At 43.2% G+C, this 26099-nt stretch overlaps 1 protein-coding gene across 1 annotated transcript in view; it reads right to left on the minus strand.

The window, feature by feature from the left end:
* The window catches only part of CP (ceruloplasmin), a 96679-nt gene that overhangs the window by 52586 nt on the left and 17994 nt on the right, over positions 1 to 26099 (minus strand). Inside the window, exons 2-6 of the mRNA XM_033957793.1 lie at positions 14965 to 15209; positions 12959 to 13171; positions 11274 to 11444; positions 6644 to 6898; positions 413 to 581 (exon numbers count right to left, since the gene is read on the minus strand). Coding sequence (XP_033813684.1) covers positions 413 to 581; positions 6644 to 6898; positions 11274 to 11444; positions 12959 to 13171; positions 14965 to 15209 — 1053 coding nt within the window. The remainder of the gene's footprint in view (positions 1 to 412; positions 582 to 6643; positions 6899 to 11273; positions 11445 to 12958; positions 13172 to 14964; positions 15210 to 26099) is intronic.

Genomic DNA, 26099 nt, shown 5'->3' on the forward strand with positions numbered 1-26099 from the left:
GCTCTTCTTGTTGTAAACCGCCTCGAACTACTATGGCTTTGGCGGTATATAAAAATAAAATTATTATTATTATCTTAGTTGACATTTGTGGGCCCTTATGCTTCAGATTGCAGAAAACGGTTGTCAGCAACTCCTTCGCTTCCTCATTCTGTAGGGGGTGTGTGATCATTATACTTACATTGCACACTGGTTAACAAGAATTGTAATGTTACTTCTTTATTGACTTATTTGTGCTGTCATCAACATTGTTTTGTTGGACCACAAAAGCATATGGGGAGGGAGGGTGGGTGGGTTGAACAGCAAAAATGTGGATGACTAGAGTTGTATTTTCTGAGAATATTTTTATTGTCGATTGTTTTGTATTATCATCAATAAAATTGTTTGAAAGTAAAGAGAGTTTAGTAGCGGATACCTATCTGGATGGTCTAATGCTTGTCCAGTGAATTGATTTATCCCAGATGGGCCATAGTTCCAAATAATTTCCTCTGCTGCAATATAATATTGCTTTGTAGGTGGCACCTGGAAGCCACTAGAATTATTTTTTTTACTTTCTCTTACTTCATAAATGGCCTGCATACCACCTGAAAATTTAAATCAGAAAAGAATGAAAAATATTACTACAAGAATGCAGAACACCATAATGGTTTTATAGTAATTATAGCAAACATCATGGGCAGGAAAAAAGAAGAGAGAGGATTCATTTTAGAATAAAGTTAAATATCAAAGTCTGTGTAAAAGTTTGATTATGTGTACTAGAGGATCGCTAAAGAGATGAAGGCAGGAATTAAAAAGACAATACTGCTATTTATCACTTATATAGCACTGAAAGGCATGTGCAGCTCTGTACATTTTGGCTTTTAATAGATGGTCCCTGCTCATAAGAGCTTACAATCTAACTTGGACAGACAGGCATGACATACAGGGTTGGGGATGCAGAACTCATGGCGATAGGAATTGAAAGCATTCTTGAAGAGGTGGGTTTTTAACTTGGACTTGAGCATTGCCAGTGACGGAGCATACCGTAGGGATTCGGGCAGTTTGTTCCAGGCATACGGCGCAGCAAGATAGAATGGAAAGAGTCTGGAGTTGACAGGAGGAGGAGAAGATAGGAGGGACTTATCAACTGAGTAGAGCTCATGGGGGGGGGACACAGGGGGAGATAAATGAAGAGTGATAGTGAGGGACAGCCAAATGAATACATTTGTAGGTCAGTAAGAGGAGTTTGAAAAGATAAGGTCAAGGAGATTAAAGATAGTATGCTGGGGGAAAGATGAAGAAAAATGGAAGAGATGAGCTTTTAGCTGTGAAGAAAAGACCCCCACCAAGTGTACAGAGTGGAATAAATAAATATTAAAAGGAAATAGCAGTTAGGTAAGTCTAATGTACAGTAAGGGGCTCATAATCGAAAGAGAAAAATGTCCAAAAACCGGCCTAAGTCGGCACTTGGATGAACATTTCTCAAAAACGTCCAACTGCCGATAATAAAACCGGGTTTTGGACGTATTTAAAAATGACTTAGGCCTTCATAAGGCCGTTCAACGTCCAAAGCTAGACGGGACGTTTCGGGAGGCGTGTCAAGGGCGGGAGTTGGGCGGGATGTGGGCAGGCTTAGACTTAGTCGTACAGCATGTATAACCGAAAGTTTAACAACAGAGCATAGACGGAACTTGGACGTTGTGACTTAGACCATCTAAAACATGGTCTAAGTCACAGTTCTTCAATCGCCGGTCCGCAGAAAATTTCTGCCGGTCCGCGCAGGGCAGGCGAGATCTACAAATTAAATTTCCTGTCGGGCATCTGTTCCCCTTTCCCTTCCAGGGCTGGCGTTAAGATCAGCTGCGGTACTGCTACAAATGGCTGGCAAAAAGAAAGACAGAAGCCGCGGGACTTTTTCTCTTGCCTGCATCGCTATAGGCTCTGCCGATCTTGATCCCGCCCCCTTCTGAAGTGACTTCCTGTTTTTGAGGGGCAGGATTGAGACCGGCAGAGCTTGTAGCAAATAGCAATTTAGGCAAGAGGAAAGGTCCCGCGGCTTCTGTCTTCATTCTAGCCGTCTGATTTAGCGGGACCATAATTGAAGGTAGGGTAGGGTTTGTCTTTGGTTTTGCTGCCAAGTTTAGCAGGACCGGGGTCGAAGGCAGGGCTAATAGCAATCGAGTGCTGGAAGAGTGGATCGGGGCCAGCAGCCAAGGGAGGAAATGAGATGCTGGATTATGAGGAGAGGGAAAAATGTGATATAGGTGTTGTGGGAAGGGGATGGTAGACCCAGGAGGGGGGATTGGTGTGACAGAAGGGAGATGGTGGATTCCCTTGGGGAAAGATAGTTATTGGAACTAGGTGTGAATTGGAAGAATAGTGACACAAAGACAGATGCTGGACCTTGCAGGGGGTAGAGAGACATGGAAAATGCTGAACAGGAGGGTGGAGTATGAGGATAGAAGTAAGATGTTATTATTATTATTATTAAGTTCTTATATACCGCCATACCCAAAGAGTTCTAGGCAGTTCACATCAATTAAACTAGGATTCGGTCTGAACACGGATTTACAAAATTTTGTCGGAATTACAAGGAACGAGGAAGGAAGTATTGGGGTTTTAGCAGAAGTTAATCATAGTTGGATTGGGAGAGATGAGGGGGGAGAGGGAACCAAGGGAGGGGAGGGGGGAGAGAAAGGAGGGGGTGGAGCAGGAGTTGGATTGTTGCGGGGAATAAGGGTTAAGGGTCCTGTTCGTGGAAAAGGTATGTTTTGAGCAGTTTTCTGAAGTCGAGGTAGGTCAGGGCCTCCAGCATCATTTGGGCTAGCCAAGGATTCAGCTTAGCCGCCTGGAAGGCGAAGGTTTTGTCGAGGAATCTTTTGAGCTGGCATAATTTTATGGAGGGGAAGGCAAACATCTGAATTCTGTGGGATTTCTTATTGGTGCAATACATAGTGAAATGGGGGGTGGATGTTGGACATGGGTAGAGGGAGTAGGGAGACAGAGGGGATATGCTGGACATGGTGAAGGGGGAATAGGGAGACAAGGAGAAGATGCTGAATAAGGAATGGAGGGAGTAGGGTGATGGAAGGTATCTGCTGGATTAAGATGGGGAAAAGAGGGGAGGTACTGGGATGGATAAAGATAGTGGGTTGGCTGGATGGCTCAGCAACGGGAAGAAAAAAAGAACACAGGAAGATGCTGGACATGGAGGTTGTAGGGTGAAGGAAAAAAGCAGACTTGACTGAGTAGGACTTGACGGAGTAGGTGGGAGATGCTGGACACAGGGTGGATGCAGTAAGAAGAAAAAGGAGGTTCTGGATATTGGAATAATAGGTAGAAGACAGGAAGGGACAGAAGTGGCAGATAGATTGAAGACCTTGGAAAGAAATTTAAGAAAAGACAGAAGAAAGCAGAACAAAATGGGCAGATAATAAAGGTAGAAAAAAATAATTTTATTTCTATTTTGTCATTAAAATATATCAGATTTGAACTATATATCCTGCTAGAGACATAACTGGGGACTGCAAAGCCCAGGCAGTGCTTCTTTAGCTTCCAGCACTCCCCTAACACTATTCCTGTCATGTGTGACTGCAGTATTCTGTTAGCATGATATTTCTGTGTAGCATTCTGTAATAATTTGGCTTGTTCAGTTTTCTTGATAGTGGAGGGGATATATGTGAAGGGGAGGAGAAGGGAAACAAGGGTTTTGTTGGTCCTTGCTCTGTATATTTGTATTTATAAAATGACAATTGTACAGAATATTGTTTCTTTTTATACTTTAATAAAATATGTTCAATATAAAATCATAACTGAGGCTTGTGCGGATGGGATCAGATGGTTTGCGGGGACCGAACTCACGGAGACGGGGTGAAAATGTTTTTTTAAATTTCAGTCTTAGTAGTTTGTCGGTCCACAAAATAATTCTTTTATTTCCGCTGGTCCATAGGTGTGAAAAGGTTGAAGGACACTGGTCTAAGTCACAAAAACCCACCTAAACTCACCAGATAAGCACTGAAAACACATAATACAGACCCCCACACACTACTCCAGTGATCACCAACCCCCTCCCACCCCCATAAAAATTTTATTCACAACTTTAAATTTCAGCCTCCAGACCATCATCACCTGGCTGCCTGGCATAGGAAAGCCTAGTCGTCCAGCCCAGAGGCAGCTTAAGTCGTCTTGGAGGTGGGTTAGGGACCCATAGAGAAGGGGACCCATGCCCATAAGCCCCTGTAATCACTGCATTGATACTTAAACATGTGCACTCCCCTATACACTCCCAAAACCCTTTTTGACTGGCATATAAGTGGCTCCTGCAGCCATAAGGGCTATTGGGGTGGTAGATAAGTGGGTCTAGGGGATTCTGGAGGTGGTTTGGGGGCTCACCGTAACCTATAAGGGAGCTATAGGGAGGAGAAGCCATGGCACCATTTTTGTGAAGTTCACAGCAGTGCCCTGTAAGGTACCCCACTATTTAGGTGGCATGTCTGGGTGAGCGGTCCATCACTTTGCAGACCCCTCCCACGTCCAACAGAGCTTGTTCTAGGCGTTTTGGACTTGGACGAAAAGTTGGATGGAAATGTGGTATAAAGATAGACGATTTAGCGGCTTGGACGATCAGATCTGCAGGACGTATAATTGGACGATTTTTGAAAGTCAAATAAAGTTGGATGTCTCTTTCGAAAATGTGACTTAGGCTCTTTATGACTTTGGACGACTTGCGAGATGGACGTACACGGACTTAGACGTCCCTTTCAATTATGCCCCTCCACGACTCCAACATGACTCAGAAATGTTCAGTTTTATTGACTAAAGAATGCTCTTTCAACTTGGTTGGTAGTAAGATGAGCAATGGGAAGAAATCTTAGACCTATAAACTGTCCTACATAATAGTAATTTTATAACAGTTTGCCTCAGTATGACAGCCAGGGAGGCGCCTATTTCAAGCCTGTTTTATGATGATCCATGGAAAAATTGTGGCTAAAAAGAAACTGTAAAAACATCCACCTGTATGAAAGCAGGTGTAAAATGTTAGCACATAAAATGCATATGTATTGTATAAACAACGGCCCCGATTCTGTAAAAAGCGCCTACCATTAGGCGCTAGATCGGTGCACCTAGCCAATCTAGGTGCCTCTCTTAATTTTTTAGTTGGTTCAATCGGTGCCATTAATTGAACAGCGCTATTAAAACCCAGTTTAAAAAGAAATTATTTTCCAGTACATCGAGATGCCTACCCAAAAAGTAGGCATGGTTAATGGTGAAGTTTGCCCAAAAAAACCAGAAAAAGAAGGTACCAAGCCTCGGATAAAACAGAATGACGCAAGAAGAGGCACAGGAGATGTTAAAACCAACCTCCAGTTACATATACTTTATTGGTAATTAGCCCAAAGTCCAAAATCAAGTCCTTGACATACAATGTAAATATGGTCCCGACTAGGATCCAAGTTTCGTCAACTGCATCACCTTCCTCAGGAGACAACAAGGAACTTGTAATACTCTGCAAGTGTTGCGCGGTAGCGATCCAGCGTCTCTGCTCAGAAAAGAAGGCGATGCAGTCGCCAAAACTTGGATCCTAGTCAGGACCATATTTATATTGAATGTCAAGGACTTGTTTTTGGACTTTGGACTAATTACCAATAAAGCATATGTAACTAGAGGTTGGTTTTGACATCTCCTGTGCCTCTTCTGTCGTAGTGTTGAAGTTTGGCCATGGATTGAGCGCTGATATCTTAGGACAAGAAAACCCTGGCCTAATATAGAAGTGCCTAAATTGGAGACGCCTTTTATAGAAATGTGGGGCTTACGTACACAATGTAGATCAATCACTACTGGAACTGGCAAGTCAGAAAAAAAATCTGGTAAGGTTTATAAATCAGACAATATCAAACACACCCTTACCAGGAAAACAAAAAAGGCTGAACCTGCGCCGCTCCCTGAAAGGCTGTCATCAGTTCTCACAAGTCCAGCAAGAACTGATGGCAGCTATTCAGGGAGCGGTGCAAGCCCAGGCTGGAGCGCAAAAAGCTCGCTCCTGCCTTGTACATCGCTGACCGTGAGATCTGAGGCAGCTGTCCAGCAAGGGAGGGGCTCAGCACAGGACAGGAGTACGGAACACTTGCTTCTGCCAATACACCGCTGGACCACCAGGATTTAAAAAGGTGAAAAAAGGTACAGGGGGAGGTAAAAATTACTAGTTGGCTGGGGCGGATCCCTCCTGTCCCTGCCTACCACTAGACCACCAGAGGGGGGACAGGGTACAGGGCAAGTAGGTGGGACAGGGTACAGAACCTGGCAGGGAGGGGGGGGGATAGGGTGCAGAGCCTGGTATGGAAGGGAGGGGGCTGGGTTCGGAGATTGGCAGGGAGGGAGGCTGAGTGCAGAGCCTAGAAAACTAAAAAAGAGTGCTTGAACCTGAAAGTCTCTCCTCATTTGTTAACGACAGTGATGATGGTTCTTAATACCGCTGTTGACGATACATGGTTGAAATATTATTCTGCTATATCTTATTAAATATATTAGTACACCATTTGGTTCAGAATATTTTTTTCTTGTTTTCCTCCTCTAAACCTAGGTGTGTCTCATGGTCAGGTGCATTGTATAGTGTGAAAAATACGGTACACGATATCATCTCTCATAGCCACAGAGACTTATTTCAAACCTTCAATATGATCATTGACTTGGCAGCTGAGAAGCCATTTCCCAGGCATTTGTGGCTCCATTACAGCTTCAACGAATGTTGCAGGGAAGAGATTAATAGTGTCAAAACGGTGGTTTCTTTCTATTAAAACCTGTCCGTGAAAATAGGCTGAATGGATGTCAACTTCATTTCCCATGCCAAAGAGATACCAGTGTACTCTCACTTGAAAGTCCATGGAGAGGCCAGGGAGATTGCCGTACATGTATCCATTGATTGCTGAAAGAAAAACATATGGTAGAAGAATGGAGATTAATGGTTGCATAATTCTACCTAGTTAGCCTATGGCACTACTTCAAAAAAGGTTCTAATAAGGGCTATATTCCAGCTAAATCTGAGAATGCTAGATGTAATCTCGCATTCGTATTGCACCTCATTAACATCAATATCATGTATATCAATCTTCCCAATCCTCAGAGGGGCCACCAAGCACTCAATTACTTTTCATAGTGCATGGCTTTATGCTCCAATTCGTCATCGGATCAATTCATTTTATATTTTATGTAACATAGTAACATAGTAGATGATGGCAGATAAAGACCCGAATGGTCCATCCAGTCTGCCCAACCTGATTCAATTAAAAAAATTTTTTTAAAAAAATTTTTTTCTTCTTAGCTATTTCTGGGCAAGAATCCAAAGCTTTACCCGGTACTGTGCTTGGGTTCCAACTGCCGAAATCTCCGTCAAAACCTACTCCAGCCCATCTACACCCTCCCAGCCATTGAAGCCCTCCCCTGCCCATCCTCCACCAAACGGCCATACACAGACACAGACCATGCAGTAACTGGCCTAGTTCAATATTTAATATTATTTTCTGATTCTAAATCTTCTGTGTTCATCCCACGCTTCTTTGAACTCAGTCACAGTTTTACTCTCCACCACCTCTCTCGGGAGCGCATTCCAGGCATCCACTACCCTCTCCGTAAAGTAGAATTTCCTAACATTGCCCCTGAATCTACCACCCCTCAACCTCAAATTATGTTTTGTTTTAGTTTATAATAATTTAAATAAATATGTACTAAAAGTACTTAGCTGTATAGTGACGCTTCATGCAGGGGTAGAGTCACCAACATGTTTCACCCGTAAGACTTTAAAGGGTTTTTCAAGGCTACCACTCCCTATCATGCTTTAAGCCATTCCAAACCGACCATAGTGTCTGGTAAAGAGGATCAGGAAGATCGATATACACGATATTGATGTTAATGAGGTGCAATACGAATGCATAATTCTACAGCCAGTAATGACAAATCATGAAATAAAAATCTCTTAAAATAAAAGTTATTTACAGCATTAATAAAAAGTGTGAGAGGCTGCAGTATCACCGATAGCCACAATGTGTCAGTATCATCGTCAATTTTTTGTTTATAGAGAAAGGGGATAAAGGGGCAGAGAAAAAGATGAGAGAAAGCCAGAGGAATAGAAAGAAAGGGAACAAACACAGAGGAACACCGAGGAGACAAGAAAGAACAGCAGAGCACAAGGAGTGGAGCAGAAAAGAAATGGAGAGTGTCAGTGGAAAGGAAAGGGGAAAAAAAAGAAACATGGAGATAAACAGAGAAAAAGAGGGAGAAAAGATCAAAGCAGCAAGGGAAGAAAGGGAAAGGGACAGGAGGTGGGAGCAAAGAAGGGAAGAAGAAGGGAAGGGGAAGGAACATACATGGAAATATTTAAAGTCATTTATCCAGTTGGTGGAATGGAGAGTTCAGGGTGAAAACCACGGGAGCCCAATTCAAATCCCAACACAGATCCTTGTGACTTTGGGCAAATCACTTAACCCTCTGTTGCCTAAGGTACAAACTTAGACTGAGTTCTCCAGGCACAGTGAAATATCTAGTATACCTGTATGTAACTTTCCTTGAGCTACGCCTGAAAATGTCTTGAGCCAAATAATAATAATAATTATTATTATTTGGCTCAAGACATTTTAATAAATTACTTCATTGGGCCTATTCAGTAGCACTATCCAGCCAAAGCTTGGACAGAATTAGAAGTTAATAATAATGTAACTATCTGCGATTCAGCAAACCCTGATAATCAAAGCAACACTATAAGGGGTTTTATTATTAATTATTTTATTATTAATTATGCTACATAAGAACATTAGAATAGCCATACGGCTAGATATGTGTAACCTCTAAGTTACACATATCTACTACTACTATTTATTATTTCTATTGCGCTACCAGATGTATGCACTGCTGTGCATTAAACATGTAAGAGACGGTTCCTGCTTTAAAGGACTTACAATCTAACTATTACAGACACACAGGATAAAAGGGTAAATCTATACACGCTGCTCAGGTAGGGGATTACAAGGGGAATGATGAGGTAGATAGGGTAGGAGACTATAGAGGGAATGAAAGGGATATGGGTGCTTTACAAGTTGGTAGGTTTAGGACTTAAATGCAGCTTCAAAAAAATGAGTTTTCAGCTTGGATATGAATGCTACCAGAGACATACTGAGGCAGGCAGGTTGTTCCAGGCATATGGCGCAGCAAGGTATAAGGGAAGGATTTGGGAGTTGGCTGAAGAGAAGGGTATCGACATGAGACTTACCTGATGAATGGAGTTTCCGGAGTAGAGTATAGGGAGAGATAAGACAGGGGAGATACTGAGGAGCTGCCGAGTGAATGCATTTGTAGGTCAATGAGAGGAAACAGAAACAGACTGGGAGCCAGTGAAGTGACTTAAAGAGAAGGGTCATATGGGCAAAGTTATACTAGCAGAATATGAGACAAACAGCAGAATTCTGAACAGTTTAAAGGCGAGAGAGATGGCTTATCGGAAGACCTGCGAGAAGCAAGCTGCAGTAATCCAGGCGAGAGGTGACAAGAGCGTGGATGAGGGTCTTGGCAGTGTGCTCAGAAAAGAAAGGTCAGATTTTAGGAATCTTGTAGAGAAAAACTGTAAACCGTGTCGAACTCTACGAACATGGAGATGATGCGGTATACAAACCTAAGGATTAGATTAGATTAGAAAAAAAAAAAATCAACCTGACAAAGTTTTGGTGATCTGTTGGATATGCGAAGAGAAGGAAAAAGATGAGTCAAAGATGATCCCGAGGTTGCGAGCCAACGAAACAGGGAGGATGAGAGCATTATCCACTGAAATAGGGAACGGAGGAAGGGGAGCGGCAGGTTTAGGAGGAAAGATAAGTTGTTCAGTCTTGGCTATGTTTAATCACCACTATATTGCTCCTACTACCCTTGGAAAAAAAAAATATTCTCTACCTGTTTAATATGAAAAAATTTTATGGAGTTTTTTCCAAGGTCAGAAATATTTATCTTTTTAGTTTTCAGTGAGAGTGGCCCACTTTTCTGCTACTAGTTATTTACTGTATATACTGCTTATCAATGTTATCTAAGCGGTTTACTATCTAGAAATCCTGGGGTCAATATTCAATAAGCTTTAAGGGGCAAATTCTATAAATGACACCTAAAAAGTTAGACGTCGTGTATTCGTCCAGCAGAACAATGCTCAGCATGATTCTATTATGCATAGACGCACAATAGAGAATCGAGCTCAGCAGCGCTCAGCAAATTCAAGCTCACCTATATATTTAGGCGTCCTTTACAGAATCAAGTGAACTTATGTGCGTGCTGTGTAGAATCGCTCTTTAGGCATCTTCGATGTCTAATAACTGCTTGTTAAAGTCATTAATTATGCTTATTATCCAATTTATTTGGACGTCTACATTGCTGGACATCTACATTGTGGACATCTAACTTTATAGAATTTGCCCCTAAATATCCTTGTTACCTTTCCTGGCCACTTAAATTGCTTATGCAGGGCTAGCCACTGATATTCAGTGAGTGAATATCACTACTGACCACAGTGAAATAGTAAAGGGGGGGGCAGTCTGCCCCAGGCGCGGTCTTCCTCAGGGCACCGCACCCCACCTCCTCGCCGCCCCTCTTTCCACTCATTCCCCTGCCACACACGAACCCCTTCCTTTACCCCCATACATTTTTAACTGCGGCACAAGCAGCCACAAACTTGCTGCCTGAAATTAGCTTCGGCACTCACTCCGACGTCACTTCCGGGCCCCGCACCTAGGAAGTGACAAAGAGAGTGCCAAAGCTGATGCAGGCAGTAAGTCAGTTAAAAAGGTATGGGGAAAGGGCGAACACGCGTGGCGGAGGGTGAGAGAGGGGCGCCACAGCCCCGGGCGCCGCTCACCCTCGCTACGCCACTGACGGACCACGTAATTGAATTTTGTGTATGGTCCAGGGTAGAGTCAGCACTTCTGTTGCCTGTTCAAACTGCATTATAAAAAAACCAAAACCCAAAACCCTCAGTCCTCTTTTTATGTGGCGCTGCTTAGGTTGTTAAGCGCTGAATATCGAACTGCAAAAGAGAGATAGCTGGACAAGAAAAACACGGTCCAGTATTTAATATCTGAAGATAATTCCCCCCCTGGCTGAAAATCCATCCCCCTGAATTTAAAGAAATAGGATTGTAACAAGACATTAATTCAATTGCAGATGTTTCAGAGAAGGGTAGGGAAAAGGGATGCTCTTTTATTATTATACTGTATAATAAATATCTTAGATTTGATTGTTACTATTACAACAATGAGCGATATGAATCTTACAGTGCATTTTGTTGCTCTCCACGAAGTCATCATTATCTTTGTCAACACTGGATGAATTAGTGCAGAACACCTTAATGTTGTCATCCAGGTACCAGCTGAGATTTTCATCCACCACAGAAAACATTAAAACAAACTCAGGTTTCTGCATCTTTCCTTGTTCCCTTAAGGCACCTGAAACAGAAGAAACAGTTTAGCCAAACAGCAGTGTTTGGGGGAAGTTATCAAGAAGCTTTAGGACAATAACTTGCATTATTAGCTACAGGGCTCTAATGCTTGGTTTCTTGCCCTAACACAGCACTAAGGGCTCCTTTAACAAAGGTGCGTTAGGGCCTTATCGCGCAGAATAGCGCGCGCTAAAATGCCCCATGCACTAGCCGCTACCGCCTCCTCTTGAGCAGGCGGTAGTTTTTCAGGTAGCGCACGCTAATCCGGTGTGTGCGCTAAAAAAGCTAGCGCACTTTTGTAAAAGGAGCCCTAAGTAAAATATCCCTTGGAACATAGTAATCAATGCAAAACATGCAAATGCATGTAAAGTAGCTCATTACTATGTGAACTCCATAATACAACTTGTGGTGAACATCAGAGGCATACCTCAAGTCACACTGAATACCAGTGGCATAGTAAGAGGGGGGGGGACCACCCTAGGTGCCATCTTGGTGGGGTTGCCGGTACCTCTCTCCCTTCCCCCTTTTCCTGCCCTGCTCTTTAAAATCTTCACCAGCACGAGCAACTACTCAAGTCTGCTGCTCGCACCAGCTTGGCTTCCTCTGAAATCACTTCTGGGTCGCAGGGCCAGGAGATGATATCAGAGGGAAAGCCAGCCCGGAGAAGCTGCTCTCGCTGGTGAAGATTAAAAGAGGTACAGGGGTGGGAAGGGAGGGTGCGAGTATGGTATGGGGGTGCGGATGGAGTGGGGAAGGGGTTGGCATGGATGGAGCCTGGGGGGTTGGAAAGGAGGGCGCGGGGGACCGCCACTACCCCAGGTGTCAACTACCCTCGCTACATCACAGCTGTAGCCTTAAAATTATGGGAAAAGCTAGGTTTATTGTACCAGTCTGGGATCTCCAGACCTTAAAGTGTGGCCAAATGTTTCCAAGCCATAGCTTAAAGGGGCTACAGTGCTGTCAATACACACCCCTGATCACACCCACACCCCCTAGAAGATCTCAACCTTCTGCTCAAAAAGTTCTACCAAAGAACCTGACCCCAACTCAAAAGCCCCACCCACCAAAAGCACCCTCAACCACTACCTTTAGCAGTTCCTGGTAGCAGTCTAGAGAGTCCCCAGGCAAGAGCAATCCTTTTATGCCTTGTTTAAAGTGTGAAGTTCATTCAAGCTTTGCTTCCCTCCTCTGTGTTTATCTCATGCATTTATGAAATCTGTCACTCTTCTTGACCGTACCACCTTCGCCAGGTGGGTATTCCAGGCATCTACTATCTTTTCCGTAAATAAGTATTTCTTGCTCTAATCTATTTAGGAGAGATAGAGAAGACTGAAATGGTGGATGAGTAATCCTTTGATATGAAAACCAATATTAAAGTGACTGCAATGAAGGGCTCTTGGAAAATGGAGGAAGCTCTATGGATCACTTTGGAAAGAGAAAATAGAACATCCTTCCAAACAAGCGTTGTCTACATGGGTTACATCACTGTTTCAATACCTCTGGGCAGAAATTATCTTTTACCTTTTCTACAAATTAGCAAAGGTCCAATAAGCCCTGAAACAGAATCTTTTGGGCCGTCAACATGCGAGTGGTAAATCCTGGTCACACAATCATTATCTTTCTCGGCTGGACCATGTGCTTCTACCGCATCCCATCTGTACGTATATTCTTCTCCTGGTTGAACAAGATCATCTTTCTTTTGTAATTCTGTAGTGTTATCTGGATACAATGCACCTACAAAAACCAAACCCAAATGCAATATCATGTATGGAGTCAATATCAACAATCAGTATTTCGCATTAGATGAATGGAATTCAGTAAATACAGTTTTTATACCCTTGTACATTTTTCACATTCTGCTGCCTAACAATACAGTTTAAAATGCATTGAAGCAGGAGTGAGTTATGGTTTTGTTGTTTATTCTTTGACAATAAAGAAGTGTGTTTCGCTGATCAACACAGCGTACTATATTTTCAATGTAAATGAACATAAATATTTAAAAAATAATGACGACAACTTTTTGCAAGGCCCTGTATTTATGCCCGTTTTTCAGTGAATATTTTTACCTTTTATTTAGCTACATCTGACCGGACTTGGATGTCTTTAAGTGAGCAGACAATAGGGCAGGATTAAACCTTTGTGTTTTGGGGCGTTAGACAAGCAAGCAAGTTGGGTGCCACCATTTTAATAGAAATACATTTAAGACCACCATAAATAAAGCTTTGTGCGGTTCTGAGTGGTGGAATAAAAGCAGAGGATGAAGCAGCAAGTAAGAAGCATTGCTGGCTGACTCTTCCTGGTGACTGGAAGCAATGTTTGAGGTTTGGAGAATAGACAGACCACTGAAGTTAATGGTGGGTTGTGCTTCCTCCTCCTTCCCTTAACTCTTCTTTCTTCCAGCAGCTGACTTACTGGGGCAAAAATATGCCTTGGGAGTTATCAAATTGTTTATATATTTATTTATTGGGATTTATAAATTAGCAGATCTTTTATTTCTTAATCTGCATACCTTTGAAATAGTCTTCCTTGGTTATTAAGCAAGAAAGATCTTACAATTGATTTCATACATCATTGAAAACTTTTCTTTTTTTGTAAATTATTGAACTGGAGGGGGAGAGGGAAAAGGGGCTGCTTTTGGGGGAGGGTTTTGCTGGGAGGCAGACAGCTTTGCTTGGGGGGAAGACAGAAGGGGGGCCATGGAAAGACAGTCAGGGAGGAACTGGAGGGGGAGAGGGAAAGGAGGCTGCTTTGGGGGAGGGGTGTGCTTTGGGGGCAGACAGCTTTGCTTGGGGGAGGGGGGACAGAAGGGGGCCATGGAGAGACAGTCAGGGAGGAACTGGAGGGGGAGAGGGAAAGGAGGCTGCTTTGGGGGAGGGGTGTGCTTGGAGGCAGACAGCTTTGCTTGGGGGAGGGGAGACAGAAGGGGGCCATGGAGAGACAGTCAGGGAGGAACTGGAGGGGGGAGAGGGAAAGGGGGTTGCTTTGGGGGAGGGGTGTGCTTGGAGGCAGACAGCTTTGCTTGGGGGAGGGGAGACAGAAGGGGGCCACGGAGAGACAGTCAGGGAGGAACTGGAGGGGGAGAAGGAAAGGGGGCTGCTTTCTAGCACCTGTTAATGGAAAGGGCTTAAACACTAGTGTAGTAATAGTTTTCTGCCATTTGTGGCAGGTCTGATTCTTTTCCATAGATATAAACTAGGAGGGAAACCATAGTGACACAGACCCTTTGCATTTATAGAAAAATACTTGGGGGGAAATATTCAGATTGTAAACCGCTTGGATCCTTTTTTGGGCTATTATGCGGTATATAAAGTTTTTAATAAACATAAACATTATTTGATGTAACCCTGACCTCTTTCTGCATTGTCAGCTCTAAGTCCAACCAAAAGCTCTATTGTCTACATCCGGGGTGGGGGGGGGGGGGGTGAATTAATAATACCTGCATCACTTGGATTTCTGAACACAATGTTTTTTTTCATTTAAAATAATATTTTTAAAAAATTATTTATAAAAAATCAATTGTATTGTACCTTCATTTTCTTTAGTGTACTTCACACCATGAGGGTGCAAACTATAGACTCTTGAGGCAAAGTTTTTAAGGTGGACAGTGATGGAATCTCTCACTTCAGCTCTTAAAATAGGACCCAGGAACCCCAGCCATTCAGGTTTGGGTACTTCTTGACTGTAGCTGCCATTGGTATACTCAATATAGACTGCTTTCCTATAAATTCGACCTATTCGGTTTGGTCCTCTCTTTAGAAAGGTGCTGGCATGTCTAAAAAAGGAAAAACAACCTTGTGAACATTAATTTAACTGAAATAAAGTATTATAAATTGAGTGCAGGATAATTTGGGGCAAAGGGTGAGGTGTGCCCGGGGTGGTGGCACCTCTCCTCTGCCCTCCCCCCTTCCCTTGTACCTCTAGTTGAAGTCGTTGCTTGTGGCGGTCAACGACATGCTCCTCATGGCCCAGTCGGCTCTCCCTCTGATGTCACTTCCTATGTGCGACACCCGGAAATGATGTCAGTGGGAGAGCCAATGGGGTTGCAAAGAGCATGTTGTTGACTGCTGCAAACAACAACTTCAATAAAGGGAAAGGGAAAGGAAAGGGGTGTGTGTGCGTGTGGAGGGGAGGAATGGGAAGAGGCGGGGGGGAGCAGAGAGGGGTGCTGGTGCCCACACCAACATAGCACCCAGGGTGGAAATCCCCCCCCTTACTACACCACTGGGTACCAAGGATTTCGGGTAATGGATCTTGTACCTGTATTAGAATTTGAAAAGTTCGAGTCACAATGTGACAATGGCTAACTTTTTTATTTTATATGTTTATATAGTTTTGGATATGATGTGATAAGATTCTTAATGCAGAGAGAAATAAAACCCAGCCAATATAAAAATAAAATACAGCAGTATTTCAAAAAGCAACAATAAGTCCATTAAACAATGCTTACAAAGAAGCGGTTTGTGGTCACCCATCAATTCTGCATTAGGTAGTTAGGCCCTGATTCTATAAATGAAATCTACCTTTGCCTAACTCTTAGTCATCAGTTTACACGGTTGTCAATCAATCCGTTAATTATCATTTATAGAATTGCGACTAATGGCGCTGAAGCAGATCTAAGCACCATTTTATTCCATAGATTTACATCTAGATTTCTAAAAATAAATCAAAATAAAATTGGTAATATTTTCTCAACAAATATGGTTGTGTTTAGAAGGGGCATTTCTGACAAATATTCAAGTAAGAAGAGCTGACATTTACCCCCTCCCCACTTTTACATAAGTGTAGCGCAGATTTTAACACAGGCCATGGCAGTAACAGCTCTGATGCTCATAGAATTCCTGTGAGCCGGCACTAAAAACCGTACTTCACTTTTGTAAAAGAGGAGGGGGTGGGTGTTATTTAGGAAGGAATTGGAAAATTAATGTGGAATACATCTAATATATAATAAAACCTTAAGTGTGCATGCGCACTCCTACCTGCGTGATCCGTGATCCGTAGGTCCGTGGCAGGTAGGAGTGCGCATACGCGCTTAGGGTTCTATTAGCTTGAAAGGAAATATGACAACGGCCCACACTCGCGGACCCCAAGGTAATGTTCTGCGGTCTGGCCGGCTCCCTTACACTCCCTGGACGAAATTATTTTTAAGTTCAAAGCCGCGGCAGCTGCTCCTCTCACGAGCCGCACCTGCATCGGAGAAGGCTTCCAACGCAGACAGGGATCGTGAGAGGAGCCGCCGCGGCAGCTTTAAACTTAAAAATAACTCCGGCAAAGAACTAAGGGAGTTATTTTAGCTGTTTTTTTTGTTTGGAAAGTGCTCCAAGTGAAAGGAAGGGACAGGGGAGGGGGAATGCTGCTGCACAGGGACGTGGAGGGAGAGGGAAATACCGCTGCTGCTACTGCACAGAGAAGTGGAGGGGGAGAAGTGGGGGGAGGGAAATGCTGCTGCTGCACAGGGAAGTGGGGTGGGGGGAGGGAAATGCTGCTGCACAGGGAAATGAAGGGGGAGGGAATGCTGCTGGGGCTGCTGCACAGGGAAGTGGGGTGGGGGGAGGGAAATGCTGCTATTAATTAGATATTCTGATAGAAGATGGCTGACATGTTGCTTTCAATGTTATATGTAAGAAAGACATGGGGAAGCCACTGCTTGCCCTGTATCGGTAGAATGGAATATTGCTACACCTTGAGTTTTGGCCAGGTACTAATGACCTGGATTGGCCACTGTGAGAACGGGCTACTGGGCTTGATGGACCCAGTAAAGTCTGACCCAGTAAGGCTATTCTTATGTTCTTAAGATGGCTGACATGTTGCTTTCAATGTTATATGTATGAGCTTATCTATGTGCTTTTAGGGGTCTTTTTATTAAGGCGCATTAACCGATTTATTGTGCGCTAAATGCTGAGGCATCCATTCTATTCTATGGGCGCCTTAGAATTTAGCGTGCGCTAATCTTTAGCACGCACTAAATCGGTTAGCGCACCTTAATAAAAGGACCCCTTAATGTAATCCACTTAGGTTTTAAGCGAAATAGAATTTTCAAAATAAATAAATACGCCTGGTTTTAAATTTTGCTATTGCTGCATGAATAAAAAAATGTTTTCACTTGCATAAGGCCTGAATATAAGAAATTGTTGTGATGTGATATAAATTGCAGGACTTTGTTTCACTCTGTGGCACTTAGACCCTTTATCTGCCATCATGTTTCTATCACACGCCTCCACCACGTCCATCTCGTGCTCTGAACGTACAGACGCTGGAACACCTTGCTAGATGTGCAGAAACATGGTTTTGATTATCGGCAGTTGGACATCCTGGCGAGTAGGACATCCAAGTGCTGAGTTAGGATGTTTTTGGGATGTCTATGGGCTCCTTTTATCAAGCCGCGCTAGCGGGGTTAACGCGCGCGACTCTTCATCAAGCGCTAACCCCCGCGCCGGCCAGAAACTGGTAGGCGGTTTAACGCACGCTATTACAGGCGTTAAACCGCTAGCACGGCTTGATAAAAGGAGCCCAATGTCTTTTGATTATTGACTCCTAAGCATTTTTAATAGCATGAATGTGTAAAATGAACCCGAAAAATGTCCAAAAATCAGGAAGCGTCCAAAAAAGGCCCACAAATGAACCAACATTCTTATACGTTTTGGAAGGGTCTAAGTGCCACAGAGGTGCCAAAACTGACCAGATGACCACTGCATGCATCAAGGTAAGATACCCCCACACTCATCCAGTGCTCACGGACCCCCTCACACCCACAAAGATCAGAATACAAACGTACCTACCTGTCTCCAGAACATCAGCACCTGGTATAGGAAAGCCTAGTAGAGCTCCACACAGGTGTCTTAAGTAGGCTGGTGGGTGGGCTGGTGAACCATAGAGAGAAGTAGCAAGTCTCATAAGCCACTCTAACTACTACGTGCATGGTAGAACATGTGAGCCCACCAAAACCCTACTCTACCACCATATAGGTGAGTATAGTGGGTTTTGGGGGTCTCACTATAACCTATCTGGTCTAGTTCCAAACGTATAAGTTCTGTCCAGGATGTCTTACATAATGTTTGATTATCGCAGCAAGACGTCCATGTCTAACCCACCCTTGAGGCTGCCCAAAGCCCGCCTGTGTCTGAATTCAAGAAAGCCTGAGATAGTCACGTGGGATTTCTTAGAGAGAGATAGAGATAATGGTTACTGCAGACTAAATGGACCATTTGGCCTTTATCTGCCATCATGTTTCTATCACACGCCTCCACCACGTCCATCTCGTGCTCTGAACGTACAGACGCTGGAACACCTTGATAGATGTGCAGAAACATGGTTTTGATTATCGGCAGTTGGACATCCTGCTGATTAGGACATCCAAGTGCTGAGTTAGGATGCTTTTGGGATGTCTATGGGCTCCTTTTATCAAGCCGCGCTAGTGGGGGTTAACGCGCGCGACTCTTCATCAAGCGCTAATCCCCGCGCCGGCCAGAAACTACCACCTGCTCAAGAGGAGGCGGTAGTGGCTAGCACGGCCGGCGGTTTAACGCACGCTATTACGCGCGTTAAACCGCTAGCACGGCTTGATAAAAGGAGCCCAATGTCTTTTGATTATGGACCCCTAAGCATTTTTAATAGCATGAATGTGTAAAATGAACCTGAAAAATGTCCAAAAATCAGGAAGCGTCCAAAAAAGGCCCACAAGCTCTGGTGAGATGTTTATCTGGCACCCTTTATGTGAAGTTCACAGCAGTGCCCTCTAAGGTGCCCCACTGCTCTGTTGCCATGTCTGAGTGGTCAATCCATTTCAGGACTGGACCCTCCCAGGTTGAAAATGTGGTATCAAGATAGATGTCCTGGCGGTCTGGGCATCTCAATGGCCTAGAGGTCAAAATAGAGGGATTTTTTTTTTTTTAATTTATTTCTAGATGTATGGTGGTTTGCCTTAGTCATTTTCTTACTGCTGACTTTAGACGTCTAGCGCCATGCGTCCAAATCGGACTTAGACTTATGTTTTGAAAATGCCCCTCCATGTGTGTCTCAGATATATTTGATTTCAGTTAATTGACTTAACCTGTGTCTATTTGAAGGTCAACATGCATTAAACTGTTTTTAACATGACCTGATTTGCTTGCGATGTGGCAGCAAAAACAAGAGGGTTCCTGACTAAAGATTAGCACATGTTGTCTGTCACGGCTGCAATTTTATTCCTATTGGCTCTGCTGCACAAAAGATGTGCTAATCTTTAGTTAAAGACCCTCCCCGCCCAAATGTGAGCTAACAAATGCACATCCCTGTGGTGCACTTTTCATTTGGCAGATGTCACACTATTGACCCACATTAAAATCAACATATAAATTCAAAGTCAGCAGTTCTGCTGAGAAACGCCAGCAAACGCGAGGGAGCACATTTCAGTTCACCGAGGGGATCAACTTCCACTTTCAAGATTACATGTTCAAGGTTGTTCCAGTGACTGCTGGCCCAGTTTCTGGATTTCACACAGAGTCTGCTGCTAGATGTTGGTTCTGTGTATACATATACTAGACGAGCACTCAAAGCATGACTTAAAATAATTTTCACACTTCAAAAAAAGGAGGGGTAGCTTGTACAGAGAAGCACATATAACCCGAAGCAAAGGCTTAGGAGGCTAACCAGATAGGAGTGGCGGTTACAACCCAAAACACATGCAATCAGAGTAGTAAGCTACATGAAGTGGCAGCTATAACCTGAAGCAAAGGCTTAGTGGGTAATCCACATGGAGTGGAAATTTCAACTAGAGAATGACACGGGGACTGTTTACCGCGGTAAACCATGGTCACCACGGTAAATCCGCAGCGTTCAAACTGATTAGAATATTTCATATTTGGAACATGTATCCTGCTAGAGCATAACTGGGGACTGCAAAACCCAGGCTGTGCTTCTTTAGCTTCCAGCTGGCTTAGGGCTCTCTCTCTCTCTCTCTGACCAGGGGGCAGTTGCCCTAGTTGCCTCCCCTAGCACTATTCCTGCCATGTGTGACTGAAGTATTCTGTTAGCTTGATTTTTCTATATAGCATTCTGTAGTAATTTGGTTTGTTCAGTTTTCACAATAGTGAAGGGGATATTTGCAAAAGGGAGGGGAGACAGGGGCTTTGTTGATTCTTGCTCTGTATTATTTGTGTTTATAAAATGACAAATGTGCAGAATATTGTCTCTTTTTATACTTTAATAAAATAAGTTTAGTATAAAATCATAACTATTCGAGGCTTATGTGGATGGGATTTGACAGTTTGCAGGGCAGGGATGGGGACCGAGCTCGCAGGGATGGGGCAGGGACGGGGACCGAGTTCACGGGGACAGGGCAGGAACGGGGACGAGCTCTCAGGGACAGGGCAGGAGCAGTGATAAATTTTTCCCCCATGTCATTCTCTAATTTCAACCTGAAGTAACAGCCTAGGAGGTAATATGCACGCAGTTACAATCCTAACCTCCCTTCCCCTTTTTACGAAAGCGGTTTTTAGCACGGTTTTTAGCGCTGGCTGGTGTGCTGAATGCTCTGCACTGCTTCAAGCGCTCCCAGAGTTCCCCATTACTGGGCAACTGGATGGGCCATACTGGTCTTTATATGATGTCATTTACTAGGTTACAAAAATATATCTTGAAATACCATGGCCAGAATGAGCCTCCTTCCCAATACAAGATTTTATTTATTTATTTATATTGATTTATCCAATTTTGTGAAAAGATTTACCCAAGGTGGTGTACAGTATTCCCCCGTGAATTTGTGGTTCGCAAATCGCGGACTCACTCATTTGCGATCTGCTCCGACCGCTTCTTCCTGTAGTAAAGTCGGGCTACACCAATCAGGAGCTGCATGTCAAAGCACCTGTGTAACCCGATTGGTGTTACCCGACTTTACTACCCCGGCTTTACTACTCCGGCTCCTTCCCCAATCCCCTCTGCCATGTGCATGCCCCCCTTCTCTTCCTTCATACCTCTAATTGTTCATTGCCGCCAGTAACACCCCAGTGGCACCCGGAAGTGACTCACAGCAAGGAACGCCCACCTTTTGGCATGCAAACATTTCTAGCAGGTTGGAGCTTTTGACAGCATGAAGATAGGCGCATTTTACCTGAATTTTAAACATTTGCTTGAATTTTATAGTCAGCGGCTAAGTGTGTGTTTCGTGTACATGTGTGTCCTGTGCCTAAAATTACAGTGGAACACACACAGAAAGACAACTGAATTCACTGTAGCAAACAAGCTTCAGCTGCAGGTTTTTGCTCTTGCTGCAGCGATCACAGCTCTGCACTCCACTGGGCTTATGCACAGGTGCTAGGCATGTTCTTTCCCCTTTTACTGCGATCCTCATCACAAACAGTGTGCATATAATTTGCATGCCATTTGTGTTGAGCATTGCTCAGAGCAGTTTACAAGAATTTATTTGTGTACTCAAGCATTTTCCCCCTGTCTGTCCTGCAATCTAATGTACCTGGGGCAGCATGGGGGAAGGGGGTGGGGGATTAAGTGACTTGCCCAGGGTCACAAGGAGCAGTGTGGGTTTGAACCCACAATCTCAGGCTGGTGAGGCTGTAGGTTTAACCACTGCACCACACTCTCCCCTCTCTGAGCTATGGTGTTCAGTTTTAACATCAGCTGCATCAAAAGTGCATATTCCCACACTTTTTTTTTTTTTTACTACAGATCATGGGTTAATATTTGGATTAGAGAATGACACAGGGACAAATTTGTCTCTGTCCCCACAGGAACTAAATTTCCCTGCCTCCATCCCTGTGAGTTTTGGCACTATGCCTGTCCCTGCCCCATTCCTGTAAGGTCTGCCTTAACCGCACAAGCCTCGAACACTTATGATTTTAAAGTGTTTGAGGCTTGTGCAGGTGAGGACGGAGCTTAGGCATTGGTGGAATGAGGCATTATGACATCACAATCTGAGCTCTAGAATGCTGCTACTTATGATTTTAAAGTGTTTGAGGCTTGTGCAGATGAGAACGGAGCTTAAGCATTGGTGGAATGAGGCATTATGACATCACAATCTGAGCTCTAGAATGTTGCTACTTATGATTTTAAAGTGTTTGAGGCTTGTGCAGATGAGAATGGAGCTCAGGCATTTGTGGAATGAGGCATTATGACATCACAATCTGAGCTCTAGAATGCTGCTACTTATGATTTTAAAGTGTTTGATGCTTGTGCAGGTGAGGACGGAGCTTAAGCATTGGTGGAATGAGGCATTATGACATCACAATCTGAGCTCTAGAATGTTGCTACTTATGATTTTAAAGTGTTTGATGCTTGTGCAGGTGAGGACGGAGCTTAAGCATTGGTGGAATGAGGCATTATGACATCACAATCTGAGCTCTAGAATGCTGCTACTTATGATTTTAAAGTGTTTGATGCTTGTGCAGGTGAGGACGGAGCTTAAGCATTGGTGGAATGAGGCATTATGACATCACAATCTGAGCTCTAGAATGTTGCTACTTATGATTTTAAAGTGTTTGAAGCTTGTGCAGATGAGGATGGAACTTGCAGGAATGGGGCAGGGACAGGAAAAGAACTCTTAGGGATGGGACAGGAAAATGAGTTCCCGTGGGGATGGGGAAAAATTTGTCCTTGTGTCATGCTCTAATTTGGATTAACATGTGCTACCTGCTCTCAGTTAACACGGGAGCACTTAGCACCTCCTGTTTAGGAGATGCTAAGGGCCTGATTCTGTGAACGGCACCTACATCGGTAGCTGTCTACAAAAATAGTGCCGGTTGTGTGTTACTCACGTTTAGGTGCCATTTACAGAATCGCAGCTAATGATAACCTATCACAAAAGTTAGGGCTCCTTTTACTAAACTGCGCTAGCAGTTTTAACGTACGCTGCATTGCAGCGCACGCTAGATGCTAAGGCCACCACTGAGCTGGCATTAGTTCTTGGCTTGTAGCGTGGGGGGCAGCGCGCACTAATCTGCAGCACGCGCTAAAAACGCTACCGCAGTTTAGTGAAAGGAGCCCTTAGGCATCTGCAATATAGGCCAGGGTTTTATTGGCCGACATTGCAGACACCTAAGTTCTTTTGAGAATCACACCTAATGGTACCTAAGGTAATCTCCGCCCATAACCACACCTACTTTGACCTGAGGTGCCATTAGATGGTTTGCTATAGATGCAATTATGATGCCTGCCTTGGTAGGCACCTCCCAGCGCCTGCTTTTTAAAAAAAATGAGTATTTAATTGTTTTTTAACAGTGCAGTTAATTACTGTGTCGATTAAAGTCAATTAAAACAATTAAGTTAGGCAGTGGTACGGCACCTATCGCCACCTAACTTATGGTGCCATGTATTGAATCAGGCCCTAAGTGCTCCCATGTTATCAGTGCATTAGCCAGTTAGCATGTGGTAAGCATAACACGCTATTTAGCCAATGTTCCCATCTTGGGGTGCACTCTCCACCCATGCTGTGCACCCCAAGTGAAAATAGTTGAACAAAAATTTTTTTTCTCTCTTTATTTTTATTGAAAAATTTGTTATATAGTACAAACATATATTCCAAACTAAACAATAGTACAAAGTCAACAGCAGACAACACCATAATCTCCCTGTTGATCCTTCACGGAAAATAGTTGAAAAATTTAGTAATGAAAAGTTTAACACACAGTAATAGGCACAAGCAAATCGATTTTTCACTCCGTCAAAAATTACAAAGACTTAGGGACACTCGATGAAGTTACAGGGAAGTGCTCTTAAAACCAATAAGAGGACATTTTTTTTCACTCAGAGAATAGTTAAGCTCTGGAATGCGTTGCCAGAGGAAAGAGCGGATAGCGTAGCTGGTTTTAAGAAAGGTTTGGACAAGTTCCTGGAGGAAAAGTCCATAGTCTATTATTGAGAAAGACATGGGGAAAAGCTAAGTACTCTTGTTCTTTTTGATTTTGTTCGTGTTTGAGCAAGCCCAGTTGATTTTGGACGCCACTTGACCCCGGGTGGGGGATAGAGACAGTTGAACCAATTCACTGCATTTTAGTGATATTTTCATTCATTTATTCACTTCACCTTTCACTTTTAGCATATTTGTGAACTAATTAAATTTAGGTGGGAAACCCAGGGATGTTTCACAAGTAATACCCTTTCTGGGTTTTGATTGTGACAGCTGGTGCTTTAGGAACTTGTTCCCGCTGCAAGCTGTGAGACTGAGAATTTCTCACTCACATTAATTATTAATTGTAGGTCAGTTTGTTTTGGTTCGGCTGCTTCTACCCTTCATCCTGTTTTTGGGTCAGGGGAGACTTTTTGTTCTTGCCCTATATTGGTAGCATGGAATATTGCTACACCTTGGGTTTTGGCCAGGTATTAGTGACCTGGATTGGCCACCATGAGAATGGGCTACTGGGCTTGATGGACCATTGGTCTGACCCAGTAAGGCTATTCTTATGTTAAATCAATGCAAAGATCCTTATGATAGCATGGTACCTGTTTCTGTGTGTTAACCCTGTGTTAAGGGCTTAACTTCCTTAGTAAAAAGGCCCTTAGTATATTATTAGTAAATAGGTCCTTTTGAATATAGTAAATGATGTGCATTAATATGTGTTAGTGTACAGTGGAGCCTTTTAGGAAACGTAACCCTAAATCAGACTACCTGGGTTCTAGAATGAGCTATTTCAAGATGGCAACTTGAAAATTTCACTCCTATAGACAGCTGTAACTTTCTAATCATATTCACCTTTATTTTAATTGCTGAGATTGCTTATTTATTTTTAATTGTCAAGAATGACTGGCAAGCCTGGAAAATTTAGACTCTCCTAATAAACAACTAAGTAAAGGGGATGAAGAAACTTCAATTCTTCTGGCAGAATTGAGAGGGATATGTGAGCTTTAACAGACACAAAAAAAAAGATGTTTAAGAGAGTAAAGAGGAAATTGTATCTGTGATGGCTGAGCTATTATCATTGAACTTATGATTAGAGAAAACTGAAGGTAAAGTTGAACAGTTGGAAAGCAATATGCAAAGTGTGCAGAGAAATCTGAAAAGACTTACCTTCTAAGAGGGTGAGATGGAAGAATTGCCTAATCGAGAGAAGAAGAATAATTTTCGGCTCCTTGGATTGCCCGAGGTAAAGGAGGGAAGAGACATTATTAAATTTTTAACAAAAATAATCAGATATCCTCGACCCATTGTTGTTAAATTACTCAGATTTAATCAGCTGGTTGAAATGGTGCAGAAAGCCACATTATCATCTTTGCTTTTTGTCCTGGATCTGAGCAACCAGACTGCTAGATCGCGTAAGGAGTTGCTGGAGCTTAGACCTCGCTTGAAGCAAATTGGGGCAAAATTTGGTATTTTCTATCCAGCGAGGATGAGGATTATTGTCAATAATATAACTAAGGATTTTACGAGAGCTAATGAGTAGGTGGAATATTTAGAGAATAATTTTCCCAGTGCCATTGATAAAATATGTCAGTATGTACTGGGGTTTTTTTTGTTGTTGTTGTTGTTGTTGCTTATTCTACGTTTAAAATTTTTAAGAATATACTAAATTAATATTAATGACATTAGAGTAGAGTTATTTTTATTAAACATTGCGTTGTTTAAACATTAACAATAGTAATTTGAATTACCCCGCTGAATTCCAAACTAACGAACTAACAATCATGCTATGTCATAAGTCTCGTGGTCTTGTTAGAAGGAAGATATTCCTCCGGAACTTGT

The sequence above is a fragment of the Geotrypetes seraphini genome, chromosome 9, assembly GCF_902459505.1.
Source record: "Geotrypetes seraphini chromosome 9, aGeoSer1.1, whole genome shotgun sequence".
NCBI lineage: Eukaryota > Metazoa > Chordata > Amphibia > Gymnophiona > Dermophiidae > Geotrypetes > Geotrypetes seraphini.